General features: G+C 43.4%; 1 protein-coding gene across 1 annotated transcript; it reads right to left on the bottom strand.

Moving 5' to 3' along the window:
* Window positions 1-2,283: 2,283 nt before the first annotated feature.
* TNFRSF1A (TNF receptor superfamily member 1A) lies at window positions 2,284-15,086 on the bottom strand. The gene is made up of 10 exons (XM_003202698.5): window positions 14,807-15,086; window positions 8,864-9,065; window positions 8,441-8,569; window positions 7,987-8,130; window positions 6,347-6,428; window positions 5,975-6,042; window positions 5,630-5,752; window positions 5,253-5,290; window positions 4,394-4,550; window positions 2,284-3,876 (listed from the first exon to the last, which is right to left on the bottom strand). The coding sequence occupies exons 1-10, from the start codon at window positions 14,843-14,845 to the stop codon at window positions 3,575-3,577; spliced, it is 1,284 nt and encodes a 427-aa protein (XP_003202746.3). The 5' UTR covers window positions 14,846-15,086; the 3' UTR covers window positions 2,284-3,574.
* Window positions 15,087-16,369: the final 1,283 nt, after the last annotated feature.

Genomic DNA, 16,369 nt, shown 5'->3' with positions numbered 1-16,369 from the left:
CCTTAGAAACAGCTGATGTAAAAAGTAGAACTACCATATTACGTATTAGTAACACATTTTGGAAACATAATGGAATTATTGACAAATTCTTTCTCACAAAGCTGCAGTAGACTTTAAATGTTCTAAACAATGTGGGTATAGTATTCTGAACTAGGAAACATATTGTAAGGTGTTCATTAGGCCAGCAGACGTGAAATACATTTAACAAGCTTTCAAGGAGTCAGGCCTTTATACAAAGCAGAACTGTCCCACTCTGTGGGAATGTTAGGATGCCATAGGCAGGCTCCAAGATACTCCCCTCTATCCTCCTTCCAAGCTTATCTCTGTGCAAGGACAGACGGATGACCAGAACAATGACCCAGTGTAAAGGGCACAAATGCTAAGGGGTAATTAAATAATTAAGAGGTTATGTTTATGTTGTAAAGCAGGCATCCAAAAGTTATGACCAGATGTTTGTTAAAAAAAAGCAATTGTCAGAAGGCAATTAACCAATTAAGATATTTGTGTTTGGGTGGCAAGGATTTGTGTTTACTTGGTATCTGTATGATTAGTGAAGCATTGGAAAAGAGTGTGAACCTGCAGCACCCAGCCAATGAGGAACCAGGGGAGAGAGAGAAGCGTCAGGCAATAGGGCATAAAAGATGTAACACTGTTTTCTGTGTGCACTCCTGCTTGCAGGAGGCCCGCCATTGCAATTGCGAATAAAATCTGCTTTATTAGAGATACCATCCTGGAAAATTATTTGAATATTTCCAACACATAGAATCATAAAATCATTCAGGTTGGAAAAGACCTTAGATCACCAAGTCCAACCACAACCTAATCATACTACCCTAACAACCTTTCACTAAATCATGTCCCTGAGAACCACATCCAAAAGGTTTTTAAACACATCCAGGGATGGTGACTCAACCTCCTCCCTGGGGAGCCTATTCCAGCGCTTAACAACCCTTTCTGTAAAGAAGTTTGTCCTGATATCCAACCTGAAGTTACCCTGGTGCAACCTGAGGCCATTTCCCCTCATCCTGTCACTGTCACCAGTGAGAAGAGACCAGCCTGCTCTTGCTGCAGTCACCTTTCAGGTATTTGAATAGAGCAATAAGATTTCTCCTCAGCCTCCTTTTCTCCAGACTGAACAGCCCCAGTTCCTTCAGTCTCTCCTCATAGGGCATATTCTCCAAGCCCTTCACAAACCTTGTTGCCGTAGAAAACTGAAAACCTTATCAATCACTACCTAAGATATGCACGTATGTGTTAATTATTTCACAGATAATTGATGAATATGTACTACCTGTGGAAATACAATGGACTCAGAATCACATAATCTAGGAAGGGCTTATGATACAAATACCCCAGTGCTTCCTGGTGCTGCTAATAAAGAATACCTGACTTAATGGTAGAAAAACTTTGCCATTCAGTTTCTATGAGTTGATTTCTTCTGTTCACTTCTCACAACTATATCCACAATGTGCCAAAATGGCTTCGTTACTCTGAAGGCGTCTTTAAAATCCTCTCAAGCCTCCCAACACTGTGAATTGCTTTCTGTATAATCAGTTTGGGCCTGCAGCCTCTGATGGCCTGGCAGCAGCCTGCCATTGGCATACCTCATTTCCATTTCATCCATAACACGAAGAGTATGCACTTTAGTTATTGCCATACTGCTGTTTGTTGAACACAAGTTTTCAAAGAAACATAAAAAGGATTTTATGATGAGCTTTGATTTTAAAAAGTGGCAAAACAAAGGCTGAAACTGGGACTTAAAGATGACACAGCTGGCAGCTGAAGCCTTTAACAGCTTGGGCACATTTCATTTCCACACGACAAGTTTTCCCATCAATACAGGAGGAACTTACTGTCTGATTATAGTGTTTTGGTTCCTTGGATAACTTGGATAAATACTTGCCTCAGCAAGAGTAACACTGAAGTATAATCTATCGTTATTCCTCTGTAATTTTTTCTTTGCTAAACCTCCAAATGCTTGCACAGTTTCAAAATTAACTTTAAATATGTAGGCATTCCATTTGACTCTCAAATGTCTGAAATGACTTGCTTTCAGTCCTAGTTCCTGCCCTCACAGCTCTCTGTGTCTTAAGGGCATCTAAGCTGCTAAGCTTCACAGAAAAGACTAATTTTATTTATTTAACACAAACCTTTTCCACCAGAGCAACATCCCAGTTCATGTACAGCCCACGCTTTCTGCTTCTGGAAGTCATTCTCCATTTTCTGCCCCCCCACAGCCAAAGACGTGAAACTGATACAGACAAAAGCAGAATGGAGGCAGAGTTAAAAATACGAATTTTAATTTGGAGCACTTAGTGTATTTACAGTAGAAAGGTTCTCTCTAGTCAAGGGACAACAGATTTTAAAAAATCCACATTCACAAATATGTGGACCTGCACCTGATGCAGGCTAATTGCTTTTTGCTACTTCTGCTTCACTCAGGGTAATAGCCATGAGAAAACGACGGTGAGAGCTTGTAGATGGAATCAGATGTCTCTTACACCCAAGTAGCACTTACATAATGGAGTCTAGAAAGTAGTGTGAAGTTATCCAACAGCTGCTAAAAAATGTCTCATATATATGTACATATACACAGTCCCATTTGCAGCTAGGTCAGATTCAGTGAATCATTCAGGAAGAGGCAGGCAAGCAGACACAAGCCTACCAACCTGTGTGCAAGCACAGATTTTCAGGGACACTCACTGCCAGGTACAAAGATACATCCTCACCCACACAGACACGTGCATTCTTTTCCACTCTGCACTCGGACAAACAAACAGGCACACGTTTTGTTAATGCTGTCTCACATGGTTTTTACACGCGAAAGAAACTTTAGAAAAAGCACCAACCCCTTCATCTGACCCGCTGGCTCAGAATCCTGATTCCTCTTGAATCAGAGGGAAATGGAATAATGGGAAAAGGATATTGTCCTCCTGTTTCTCTCTGAGCCACCTCTTCTGAATCTCTGCAATTTCTGCCATAGTAAGAGGGCTGAAGGTGCAGCACTTTGATAAGTAGCTGATACCAAATAGGAGCAATCCTCTCCTGCTCCCAGAAGTAACGTGCCAGTTGCAAGCATGTCCTCTCACAACTTCCCTTGAGTCAGATTTCGCAATCAAATGGCTGCAATGTGAGCCAGTTTAGGTATTGATATTGCAGAAAAATAGATCTGCAAAAAGTAAGTATTTTAGCATTTGAACAGCCAGTTCAACCAAGTCACCCTGCCAGTTAGCCTATCACATGGTGAGTGAAGCACCTGCTTCAGCAACAACTTGTCTGCAGAGTAGCTGAGCTATCACGTCACTCTGAGCTTCTATTTTCATCTTGATCAGAGTCCACAATCACTTCCTTTATGAGGTGCTTTCCCTCTTTGGGAAAGGAGCTGTTGCAGAGGTATCTCTTGGTTTAAAAAGAGTTGAACTAACATGGTGGTTGCAAAGCAAACGTCCAGCATATGCTGCTGCTGTTTCCAACAACTCATTTAAGGAAGGATAGAAAGGTAGGGGGGAATGGGAAGAGGAAGACAAGAAACGGAGTTGTGATCCTCTCTCAGAAGTCAGAGCAAAGGGAAAGATCAAAGATGACTGTGGAAACTGCAAGGTTGATGAGAGTTCTGATTTAGCAAAGCCTCTTGAATAGCTTCACTGCAGCCACTCAGCTCCATTTGGTTGAGAACGCAGCTGATGTGCTCCACAGTTGCAGCATGGCCCATCTGTAGCTTCCAGAGTCTGACCATTTCATACTGGGCATCTCGTAAACGTCGATGCTCCATCTCAATTCGCTCCAGATCATAGTCAGTCAGACCCAGACGCCTCACAAACTCTTTCCACCGAGATGGTGGTACATGATCCACCACAGTGTAGAGAATAGCAGGGTCTGAAAGAAGAGAAGAAATAAAGTGTGAGAATCAGGGTTCTGCAGCCTCAAGGGGAATGTGTCTTAGGACTGTGCGTTGCCCCCTCCTGTTCAGGTCTTCTATAGACCCACACGATGTCCAGACTCACTCTTAACCTTCAAAAAACAATGTGATACTTCCATATACATTTATAAGGTTACAAGCAGACTTAAACATACAAGCTTAGGGCCTTGCTGCCACGTTTATGTTTAAAAAAAAAAAAAAAAAAAAGAGGCATTAAGACTTACACTATGGCAGCATATGAGACAATCATTTTGTTGGTTGCAAAAATCGGCAACAGGAAAGACTTGTGTTGATGTTTACTCCTATGTAGGCTCATAGATGCTGGTCAGGCTTCTTTGTGCTGTGCCATGCATGAAGTATGCATGCACATACACAGGGCATGCACACCTGGTAAGGTCTCATCCATCCTCCCAACCATATCTGCATAATCAACTCCTGATCCCTCCCTGGGAGGGATACCAGAGTTACACTTACTGTCTGGAAGCTGCCTCTTTCTGGCAGGTCTGACACAGTCTGGTAGCTCATGTGAACTTTGTAACAGAGGTACAGATGGTGGTGTTGCATTCACTAGCAATTCTTTTTCTTTCTGGATCTCGGGAAGCACAGCAATTGCACTTCCTTTTGCCTCCACCTGAAAGAAACAATGTCTTAGTTCACAATCACCCACAGTAGCACAGTACTCCCATTGCAAGGAATCACCAGCTTTATAAAAGAAAACGTAGCAAAGATAGGTGGGAAGCAGGTGCTGAAGTTTGAATTTTTCCTATCTCTCTTTTTTAAGCAGAAAGCATCAAAAGCCTATTTCATAAGGAATTTAATTCTTCTTTTAACATCAAGAAAATGGAAACCTCGAAGAAAACCTGGAATCCCAACTCACGGCCATTCTAGAAGTTCCACAGGCCATCTCTCTCAACAACCCTCTTTGTAACACTGTGGGAACCCTACCTTGGCTATTGCTCTTAATTGCTGCTGATCACCTGAGGAAACACTGGCTTATGGGTTGAAGTTCTGAAGTGAAATAAAATCATCTAAATTTTCTCATCTTAAAATAAATAAGGAGACAATGGGATTAAGGATTAGCTGTCTGAAAAAACAATGCATCCAGAAAGAAAAAAGTCAGGAGCTTGAAAAGCACCTCCTAGCAAAAAGAAAGTAAAATTTTAATGGTTCCACCTGCTACAATGAAAGACTTTTGAATTAAACAGCTGTATTATTCAGCTTATGTGAAAACATAAGGCTTGAAAACAGCCCATGGGGAACAGTGTTATTCTGGATCCCAGGTTAACATGGTTGAGAGAGGAAGGGAAGCTCTTATAATCATAGTCTTGCTCACCTCAGATACAGGCTCCTTGCTTGTCTGTGGCAAAGATACTCGAATAAAAAAGAAAGAAAACAAATTATTTTCACTTCCTCTCTTCCCAGAGAAAACAGGAAAGCAGCTATTCACAATTCTGACCTCAAAAGGTTTTTATAGCTAACTGTCATCTGCCAGAAATGAGCTCACATGCACTTCCAGTCACAGCACAGAAGCAGATCTGCAGGAAATACACCAGCAAGCTTGGCTGATGAGTTTTCATGTTCCCTCTAGCCTTGTATCAGAGCAGAGTAATGCATCCTACTGTTTTCCTCACACACGTGTGCATGCATACATTCTCACAGCTGAGTGATGCCTATCACAAATAGTATCACAGCACATGCTGCTATACTCACCACATGAGTAGAAAGAAGCAGCTATCCCATTTTTCTGAACCAGCTTCACTGTTTTATTTACAATGTAGAGGACACAGATAACTACAATTACCGCCACAATGATGCCAAGAACAAGGTTCCCATCTGGACAAAAGGGAGAGGGCAAATGAGTGAGTGACTGAGAAAGGAACAGCTAAGTACTTAAGTGCATGAGAAAGAAGAGCAAGGGAGCGCATGCAAATGATAATGAGAAAAAGAATAATGATTTGAAACAGTAGAGAAAGCAAGGGGTTGACAGGCAATGTCAAGAAAACAAAAGTTTGCACTGAAAAGATTCCATTGTCCCTGAGTTTCCCCAGTACGCACTCAGCTCAGATGAATTCGGAGAGGTAGTCACTGGGCTATTGCATTGCAAGCATTCTTCTCCAACGCAGCTGAAAGAGTAAATCAGATGTGAGCGTGCAACACCAGACATTTGCAACAATCCTAGAATGAGTCCAGAGGTGCCTGCAAAGCAGAGCAATGTAGTGTGCCTACTGACTGTGGTTCTCAGTGGTTCTCCACAATGACTACATGGAGAGGACTGGAATGGAGGACAATACTAATTGCCTCAAAAAGCCAGAGTCGTGTAAAATCAAGATGGACAGAACCTTGAGAAAAATTCCCTCCCCTTATAGAACTTGAGTCAGCTCTCTCTCCTATTCGAGAGTCATACGGAGAAAAAGAAAAAAAGCCTACCTGTTGCAATGCTTGCAAACGTTATTAAGTGTCAGGAAGAACATAGGCTTACACCTGCAAATTGCATCTCTGTCCTTTGAACCTGCAGAGAAAAGAAGAAACTCTTACCAAAATCTGGACAACAAAGAATCCAAAAGGGGAAAAATTCACCCCAAGACAGGTGAGAGATTATTCCTCTTTGAGCCTGAAGAACTGTTACTGGAGAAAGAACATTCAATTTACTTGGGGCTGGGGAAGAAGAAAATAATAATAAAGGTGAGGGCATCACTGTTCTGGTAGGTCAGACACCTCTGTTGAGGTTGGGAAAAGGAGAAGAAAAAAAAAAGACTGCATCTGAGATGGGTCTGATGGATAAAAATTGTTGCAATGCAGAATGGGGAAAGTCACTCCAGTTCAAGTGTGACAGGAAGGGGAAATTGCATTAGGCAAAAAATGAGGAAGAAGTGGTCTCTGAGCAGCTGGGACTGCTGAGGAAGTCAGGCCACGGCAGGGAGAAATCACTTCAAGCCATGGGACATACATATTCACACTTGTGATCTGTTGTTCTGTGATTATGAAGGGCGAGAAATTGAAAAGCTATTGCTTTTAAGCAAGCCACAGCACAGATGCTAAAATAAAAAAAATATAAAAAAGCAGGCAAGAGTAATGAAGAAAGGACAAAATTAAAAGAAGAGAGGTAAAAAGACACTAGAATAAGCAGCATACATTCTGTTACACGTGAGGGACAAGACAAAGATCAGACAAGGGAATGAAGTCACTCAAGGACAGTGTATACTGAGAGCAGGTGTAAGCACAAAAACTGTAACTGAGTTCATTAAACTCCACAGGGAATGCATTTAACAAAGAGACCAAAAAAAGAAAAAAAACCACACTGAAGGGGACAGGAGAAGCAGAATTTCTGAGGAAGAGGGGATTGCTTTAGGACAGCGAGGTAAGGAGCATTTAAGGGACAGAATTAGACTTCAGGACAAATTGGAGGGTGGCAAACAGAATGAGGTTAACATCTCTGACCCCCCACTAGAAAGGAGACAGGTTGGGATAGCTAACATGGCTAGATCTTTAGATATCTGCACCATCCCCACATCACAGTGATGGCGATGCAATGCCAGTTGGTATACCTCAGTATTACATTAAGACGCTGCACAGTATACAGTGATGGTTCAACTGACAAGCAGTTCAGCTGGACACTGACAACAGTGGCATTTTCAGCCTTTATACTTGCAGCGCATAGAGCAGTTAGTAAGGGAAATGCAATGAGCATAAGGAGAAATATCCAGGGAAAGAAAAAAAGAGGAAAGCCAAGTAGGAAAATGGCATTCAAACATGAAGATCTTACTTCAGTACATGCAAGGAAGACAGAGCTACTGAAATTAAATAGTAAGTATATCATGATAGCCCATGCAAGAAAACATACAATTAAGGTAGAACCTGTGATAGAAAACAGGAATTGATTCCAAGGCAGGCAAAAAATGACAGTCTTCCTCAGGAAAGCAGGCAAGCAAAACAGAGTTGTCCCAAAGCTGAGATCACTTAAAGGCAAGCTGCTACAGCACCTTAGCAAGCAAGGAGAAGGATGCTATCATCTATCTTAATGGCAGCTGCCAATAGATAGATCTGTACCATACCCAGGCTATACTCACAGTTGGCAATAACTCCATTAACACATGGGCTGCAGTTCTTGCACTGGAAGAAATCAGTCTGGCCAAACTGATATTGATTCTTCCGACAGCCACATACAGTATCCTGCTTTAGGGTGCATGGGGTCTCTTCTATCTGCTGCAATTCTGAGGAAAGGAATGAAAAGTGACTGTACTAACCCTACCTTCAGCTGAGACCACTGTTAAGACAACAGGTGTTATTAGCCCCTAATCTACACACAGGAAGAAAAAAAAAAGAACAAAGGCTGCAAACAGCATCTCAGACTGTAGTAACTTTGCAAGTCTTATCCTGGTTGTCCGTGAATCCCTTCCCTTACACTGTCCCTGTACCCACTCAGTCACTTTTTTTCCAGGCTTGCTCACTCATCTTTCCATCCCCTCCAGACTCTCACCTACTAACACCACCCATTTTCCTCAGGACCCACGGATAACTCACCTGTGCGGCACCGTGTACACTGGTAGCATTTTTTCATGATGTTGTCAACAGCTGTGAATGTGCCATTAGGACATGGAAGACAGACAGGGGCCTGGTCAGGCCATTTACAGTCTTTTGCCTTGTAGGTACCTGAAACAAAAACAGCTTAAGAGAGATCTGACAGGAAGATACACGTTTTGCCTTAAGGAGAATTGGAGTCACTGAATCCTCAAAGAAACCCTGGAGTCAACAGGGAAAGGACTGAGCATGCTTCTTCTCACAAGCATGGAGGAGACTGACAGTCCAAGAGAAGAGACAGGGAGAAAGAATTGCTATCAAGGAAATGGAGCACTGATGTAGCTATAGGACAAGATAGTTTGAGAGCACGGGACGAGGGAATGCAACTGAGGTGAAGAGTAATGCACTTATTCTACTGTACTGTACCTGCATGGCACCTCATGCAGCAGTGGGTCCTTTTGGGATGTAGGTATTGTCCAAGCTGACACTGCACCTGCCTCTTTTCTCTCCTCAAGATGTTAAAGGGACCTCTTCTATCCAAAGTTACCCGACGGAGCTGCAGCATATATGGCACTGGAGGAATTCCTTCTGATTCATCCATCAGCACACAGGCAAATGTTAGGATAACCTGCAAACAGGGAGAAAAACAAAGAAAAACGTTAGAGACTCTCTCATCTCCTGGCAGACTGCACAGCTGACTTCAGCAGAGTTCAGTATTAGAGGGAGTCATGCTTGTCACCTCTATTATAATACAAGCTAGCTGTACACAGAGCAAAATATTTTTTGTGATATACAATATGTAGATGGAATGCCTTGAAGATGCTGCAGCTTGCAGGAAAATTACTCAAGAGCAAAGGAATGTTTTCATTAAGGAAAAGAACATGTCAATCTAGAAACAGTTCCAGAGAGAAGAGCGCATCCAGTACTTGCAGAACAACTGAATAAGTAAAGCAGATGGCAAGTTTGGAATAAAAAGGCACAGGATGATATCACAATAGGTAAAGTACAGAGAAGCTTCCAAATTTTTTTTGAGCAGGCCAGCCCTAGAGAAGTGGGAAAGTTAGGTTTTCGACTTCTCCCCAGCAAATACATTTTTCATTTTAAACTGATACTGTTAGCAATCAGTCCGAACAGTCTGCCACAAAGCTCTAGACTTTTTCTTTTTTACTCCTTTAAGATTTACTTGCTATTTTTAATTTTGAAGGTTACTGTTATCAAGAATTTTAATAATAAAATATTATATTATAATACAATAATTTAATTAGGATTACTTTATAAAATGATTATGTTATTAATATCATTTATTTTAACAATAAAAATATTATGATTTCCTTGACTGCAGTACGATGTGTGCTTTTTTTGTATGCAGTGGAAGGAACAGCAGAACAAAGGGTTAAAAGAACAGCTTGAATTGGTAACGAAGGACACCATTCCCAGCAGTAGAATTGAGAAATGTGCTTTTTGTGTCATGGCCAAAAGGTCTGCCTCCTGCTAGGACCAGGGAACAGATGACTAATCAGCCAAAGACCCTGCGCATGAGAATGTAGGCAGACTCAGCACAATACATGAAGACGACCTTAGTCTGCAGGCCCAACAGAAAAAATGGACTCTGGACACGTATTCCAACCATGCATTCAGACAAGCAAAAATTAAACAACATCAAAATGAAAAGGAATACCATCTCTCCCTCTCTCCTGCCCACACAATTTCACACTGAGCTTCATTATATTAACTTCTCTACATTGCAATGTGTTCCCAGCTTTCGTTTTTGAAATCAGTAAGGTACCTTGCTGCACAGGCACAACTACAACTGCAGAGCTCTCTTTTTGCCTTTTTTTTTTTTTTTCGGGGGGGGGGGGGGGGGGGGGGGGGTCGGGGGGGAAAGCTGGAGAGCTGTAGCAAAAGAGCAGCAAACCAGTAAGGGTAAACCACAACGCTGATACCAGTTTTGTGGTTGCAATCTTCAGAGAGGATATGCAAAAAGAGATGGCTATGACAGTCCCACACTACCCTGTTTCTCTCCCAAAATTGAAGCCTTGGAGGAGAAAGTTAACACATTTAAAACCTTAAGAAGGATAGGGCTTGGCAAACTCTGACAAAGCAATAACTCAGTTTTTTCCAAGAATTTCAGTGCTCTCTGTCACACAACAGACATATTCAATACACCAGCTGCTAAAATGGTAACAAGTTAAAAAAAAAAAAATAAAAGAAATCACAAATTCAAATAGCTATCATTTCAGGCTTGATTAGCTGACCACAGGATAAATGCAAACATTCCAAAATTAAGTAAGAAACAAAATTTGTTCCAGCAGCTAACAGTCTCACAAGATTGACTGTCTGCAGGAAAATGGGTAAAAGATCATTCACACAGATGGTCTGATAGTAACAACAAAAATGATGAATCTTCCAACAAGGGAATATATACAGCTAGTCCAAAAGCCAAACAAGCCAGTAATATAAACAACAGAAGGAAGCATCAAAGATCAAGCCAAAAACAGATGCAAGATTGGGCAGATACATCTTCAGAAAGGAAAGGAAAACAGGAAAGGTGTTTGCAATCATTCAGATTAAGTGAAAGCATATCAATAAGTGTAATCAAACCAGAATCAGCACATTCATTATTACTGATCGAAATCTGAGGATCAGAGTGTGTCAGACCACAGATGACTCACAACCAATGATTCAGCCCTTAAAAAAAAAAAAAAAAGAAAGAAAGAAAGAAAAAAAAAACCACCACCATCTTAAGCAACTCCCAGACCATTCAGCAATTACACTTGTTTACACCCATGATAAACCTAACAGAGTTCAGGAAATTATCGAGCAAGGAAGCCTCAAGTCTAGGTAGCAGGTCACCAAGACAGAGTTTACAGGTCCTGTACAACTGAAATGAGCGATTTTTCACTGCTGGACATACAACACTATGCTCTCATCTCACTTGCAAGGAGAACAAACAAGTGCCCAAAAACCAACAAACAAGTGCCCAAAACCCAACAAACAAGTGCCCAAAACCCAACAAACAAGTGCCCAAAAACCAGCACTGCTCAGAAAAATGGACAGCCTGGATTACTGAAGCTGAATGATAACTCAAACCACCAAACCACATTGTGCACACCGGTGATTCATGGTTTTAGCTAATGAGGACTGCCCAGGAAAAACGAGTCAGCAGAAACTCAAGGCTTCACTTCTGAAACTGACGGAGAAATAAACAAAATACTGCAGGTGAAAACATGCACAGCTTTCTCAAACCATTACACTCCTCCAGGTGACAGCCACACATGTGTGCTCATCACCTGGGAGGCAATCCCAGCTCCTTTTCAGGCCTTCCACACAACTTAGTGGCTGACAGCTGCAGTTGATACAACAGTGAGTCATACAAATTAGCAGGTCTGGGAGTTGGGAAAAAAGCAAGAGTGAGGAGACTCCAAAGAAATCAGGGTGCAGCATTACCTTTCTTGTGTGACTGCTTCAGCCATCACCAAAAGCTCCTTCTTTGAGGTTTTTAGAGTTTTTAGTTTGATGTACAAAGATGCATGGGAAACCAGCCACTTCTGCTTTAAGCACTGAGAAATGTGTGTTAAAGCAACATTTACAGGAAGCTTTTTTCATTGCTCACTAAAACCTGGAAAGGTCACGAGGATGATACATTAACTATTATTATACATAATCCTCCATTTTATGAAGATCAAATGGTGGAATTTTGGGCTTTGTCTAAAACCAGGAGATTGTGCCTGCATCCTGAGCGCGCGCACACAACCACCACCCAGCAGTCTGACCCTGAGGGTGCAGCCACACACCTCAAATCAGAGCACTGTTCTGATGGGGGCCTCCCCCTTCACACTTCCCTTCCCAGGGCTTTAATTTTGAGAGAGCAGCTGCTAAGCTGGGCAGCTGTCCTGGGGCCGCACTCAGATCCCTGTATCAGCGATTCACTACATGGATTTTTTTAGGAGTCAAGTAATTACCACGTGCTGAATCCAATTCCTTAGAACTGACAACCTCTGTTTAACAGAAAAATGGAGTGATGTTTCCTTGAGATCCTCTTTCTGTTCTCAGGTTCACGAGGCTGGATTTCCAGGCATGCCAAGAAAGCACAGGGACAAGGCCAAGACCATAACATAGAATATCCTGCTCTGTCCCAAATAAAAGCAAAGCCACCTTGGGATGACCAAAGATTGTTTTTACCTCAAATAATAAGGCTAGTTCAAAGAAAACCTGTAGATTAAAAAATAAAGCCATCCAAACTGGCAATACTGATTGCTTGTGAAAACTGAAATTACCATGTAATGCAGATTGGCACAGGCCCAGATAACAGCATGTTTCATTTGGCTGGAAGTCATCAAAAATAGAAATTCAAATTGCATTAATAAGCAGATACAAATTGAATGAACTTGGATGGACAAAGCAATCAGAAATCCAAGCAGATGCTATGAACTCTTAGGAAGGGACTTGAGAACAAAACAGAATGTGCTGTTACATACAAATCCATGAGGACCCTGCATTTGGAATCCAGACTATTGGGCTGGTCCCCAGTCCTAAGAATGAGAGTTAACCCAGAAATGACAATGGTCAGAGCTACAGAACAGCTGCTACAAGAAAAATGATTAAAAAACACCACCCTGTAAAAGAGGCAGCTGAGAAGTAAGTCCCAAAGTCATGAACACCACAGAGAAGATGAAACAGGATGGCTATTCTCTGTTTCTTCCAAAGAAAAAACTAACAGATCTCACAAGAAACATACAAGTGACAGGTTCCAAACCCACAGAGACATACTTTTTAGGCCAACACCCAGCTGAGGAGTAGGGGTCCCCACCAGGAATATGCCCAGACTCCAAAAGCAACCACCACATCCATCAGCAGGAGAAACATACACAGGGCTCCTAGGACAAAGACACTGTTCCGACTTAGGAATTTCACAGATTTCTGGAAGCTGGGAAACTTCTGTTTTCCAGTATCGCATGCTTGCCCTGGTCTGAAACCTCAACAGACACTTGTTGCTGTTCACACTGCGAACAAAATATGGGGCCCAACGCCTCTGGTAACAAACATGGCAGCTGAGTTTACAGCTCTTGTAAAAAGAGGCTTCCAGTTCCAAAACCTTAACCTTCAAAATCAACCACTGTGAAAACACAGAGGACAAGGAAATGAGGTTAAGAACATGAAGAGAACACATACAAACAAGTTACAGTAAATTTTTAAGAATTAGAAAAACAGAATAGAGGCATCAAAGAAGTAAGAAAGGCCATGAGAGTGAATGTAGAAAGGAAAATAAGTTGTAGATAAAGGACAAGCAACATAGCGGGAATTGTAATGCTGATGAAAATAGCATGATTTTAAGGAAAAGGCATGCTTATTACAGATAATTATGAAGTTGACTTTGACCAAATGTAAGTAGGAGGGAAATAATTCCCTGAAAAAGAAAAGTAGTCTTACTAAGGAGCACTCTTCCTCCACCACATTATGTAACTGAGGACAAGGTAACATATTAAGAAGTTCAATACCTCTTGTGCATTTTGTTTCTAACAACATCAATAATATTACATATAGCATATGAATTACAGCAAAATACACATACTACTATCGTTAGGTCATGTGGTTATCATTAGGAAATGTGCTTTTTCAGGTTTACTGCTTTAAAACCTGTATGCAAGCCATCTCTACAAATGCCAACCAGGCTCTGAGACGCCAGTGCTCTGCAGCTAGGTGAAGGGGTGGAGTGCTTCGCAGCCCCAACCATGCTGCCTTGCCAGAAGCTGAAGGACAAGACAGTCAGCCAGCTGAAGCTTGAGAAAGACTTAGAAATTGGACCCAGGAGAGCCAAGAAGGAAATTTACCAGCCAACTCGCTTTGTAATGCCCCCCCAGCTGCAGAGGTCGGGCACAGCCGCCGCTCGCCCTGCACAGGGCGGCACAGCAGACAGCAACAGCTCCCACAGGCACTGTGACTGCCTGACCGCGGAGCCCCCCCAGCGCCCCGGGGCAGCGGCAGCCTCGCGAACGGGAGCGGCCCGCGGTGCCTCGGGAGTTAACGGCCTCTGGGAAGTCACGCATTCCTGTAAATCCAGCCGTGCGTTCCCTGATTCAGGGATAAATCCCGGAAACGGCGCAACCCCGCCTATCCCCGGGACGGACCTCCCGGCCGGCGCCCCCCGCTCCCCTCAGCGAGAGAAAATGGCCGCTGCGGGGCGCTGCCGCGGGGTAATACGAACCCCGGCAGTGGCCTACGAACCGAATCCCCGGATCGATCCCACAGCGGAGGGCTCACCCGGCTGCGGATCCGGGGCCGACATCTCCCAGCTCGCCCCTTCCGAACCGCTGCCAGCAGCCCCGTCCCGAGCTCGGGGTGCGGCGAAACCCCCTCTGAGTGACTTACCATCCCCAGCGAGCTGCGGGGCAGCGCCAGTCCGCGCATGGCTCCGCGCCCCGCTACGTCCCCATAGCAGGGTCCCGGCGCGCAGAGAAGCCGGCGACGCAGCCCAGCCCCGGCCGGCGCGGAGCGAAACCAGCCCGTCTCCAACTTCCTGCCGGCGGTGGCAGCTACAGCAGCAGCAGCAACAGCAGCTAGGCGGCAGGAAAGAGGGCGGCGAGACACCGAGCTCCCTGCCCGCCCCCGCGCAGGACGGGCGCGGATCCGAAGGCAGCTGCCGTGGGCCGGGGCGTCGCCGTTTCCAGCCCGGAGCGCGAAGAGTGAAGGCTTCACCACACACTGAGCGCAGAGCCGCGGAGCTGAAATGAGCGGCGGCGGTCTCATACGGCAGATCTTTCCGCTTTCTGGCAAAAAGTTATCTGTCAGTGCCGCTTTTCTCTAAAGTGGGCAATCTGGAGGAAAGTAATGGGTAGTATCGTGTGACTGAAACAATAATACACGAATTGGAGCAGAATGAAGCTTGCTGCAATCTTACATTTACTTGCATGTGGGCTTGTTGTTCTTCTGGTACAAGCTCATGGGAAACTGAACCACTCGGCTGTAAGGCAGTAACTTGGCATTTTAACTGCCTTGTAAACACGTTTGTGTTTTTTTTTTTCTTTTCTTTTTTTTAAGATTTCTTGGTCAGCCCAAACTGGCATATATTTCGAGAATACATGCCCAGCATGTACTTTTTCTGGTGAAACATACATTTACCATACGTGTCAGTGAACCAGCTGCGTCAATGTTGTAAGGCAAAAGTGCAGTGCAGGCAACGTTTGGGATGAGGTCTGCTTCATTCAGTATTTACTTCTAAAGGCAGCATTTAACAGTTATTCTGAGAAGTGGCTTAATCATCCAGAACTCACCTTTATTTGCTGCCCATTAAGCCCTGAGTTGTTTCAGCTCCAGGTGTAACTCTTTACACACTGTGCACCACAGTACCTGCTCCTGACCTACCTGTGGAGGCTGGCCATTTATACAGATGTGGGTCAGTCTGAAAGTGATGCTTCCTATTTATTTCCATGGAAACTATAACAGATACAAAAAGCACCGTAACACTACTTAGTAGAGCCAATTCTTAGCTACAAAACACTATTTTTCAACACAGTCATCATCATTAACCAATTATGTGCAGATCAAGACGCTTTTCATTTCATGCTGTGGCAGCTGTGCATGGTCATCCAGAACATGGATCGTCTTTCTCATCGCTGTCACCACTGCTGAAACACATCACTCACCACCTCACTGTGCTCGCATTTATTGTTTGGTCTCTATAAATAATCTTTGAAAGGCTGCCATTTTTCCTGCATGGAGGAATTCAATTCCACAGTTTTGCTTCATGCACAGTTCCATGTCAGATCCCATTGTCAGACTGCCCCTCTACTGCCACCTGTTGCACAGCAACAACATGAAACCAAATATTGGTGGGAAGATGCAACCTACTACTAGATACTAGATACTTACTGCCATACCACCATCATCTGCCTCTGACGTTGAGACAAAAGAAGAAAGAATAAGATGTCCTTG

This window comes from Meleagris gallopavo, chromosome 1 (assembly GCF_905368555.1).
Source record: "Meleagris gallopavo chromosome 1, MGAL_WU_HG_1.1, whole genome shotgun sequence".
NCBI lineage: Eukaryota > Metazoa > Chordata > Aves > Galliformes > Phasianidae > Meleagris > Meleagris gallopavo.
Note: the sequence above shows the minus strand (reverse complement) of the source record. Positions and strands in the feature narration are given on the sequence as shown.

What these genes read in the sequence shown, in the direction of transcription:
- TNFRSF1A (XM_003202698.5), bottom strand. Translation starts at nt 14,845, where the DNA reads ATGCGCGGACTGGCGCTGCCCCGCAGCTCGCTGGGGATG. An exon ending in TCCGAATTCATCTGAGCTGA is followed by an intron (nt 5,753 to 5,974) that starts GTGCGTACTGGG and finishes CCTTTTGTCCAG; the next exon opens with ATGGGAACCTTGTTCTTGGC. An exon ending in AAAGAGGCAGCTTCCAGACA is followed by an intron (nt 3,877 to 4,393) that starts GTAAGTGTAACT and finishes CTCTTCTTTCAG; the next exon opens with ACCCTGCTATTCTCTACACT.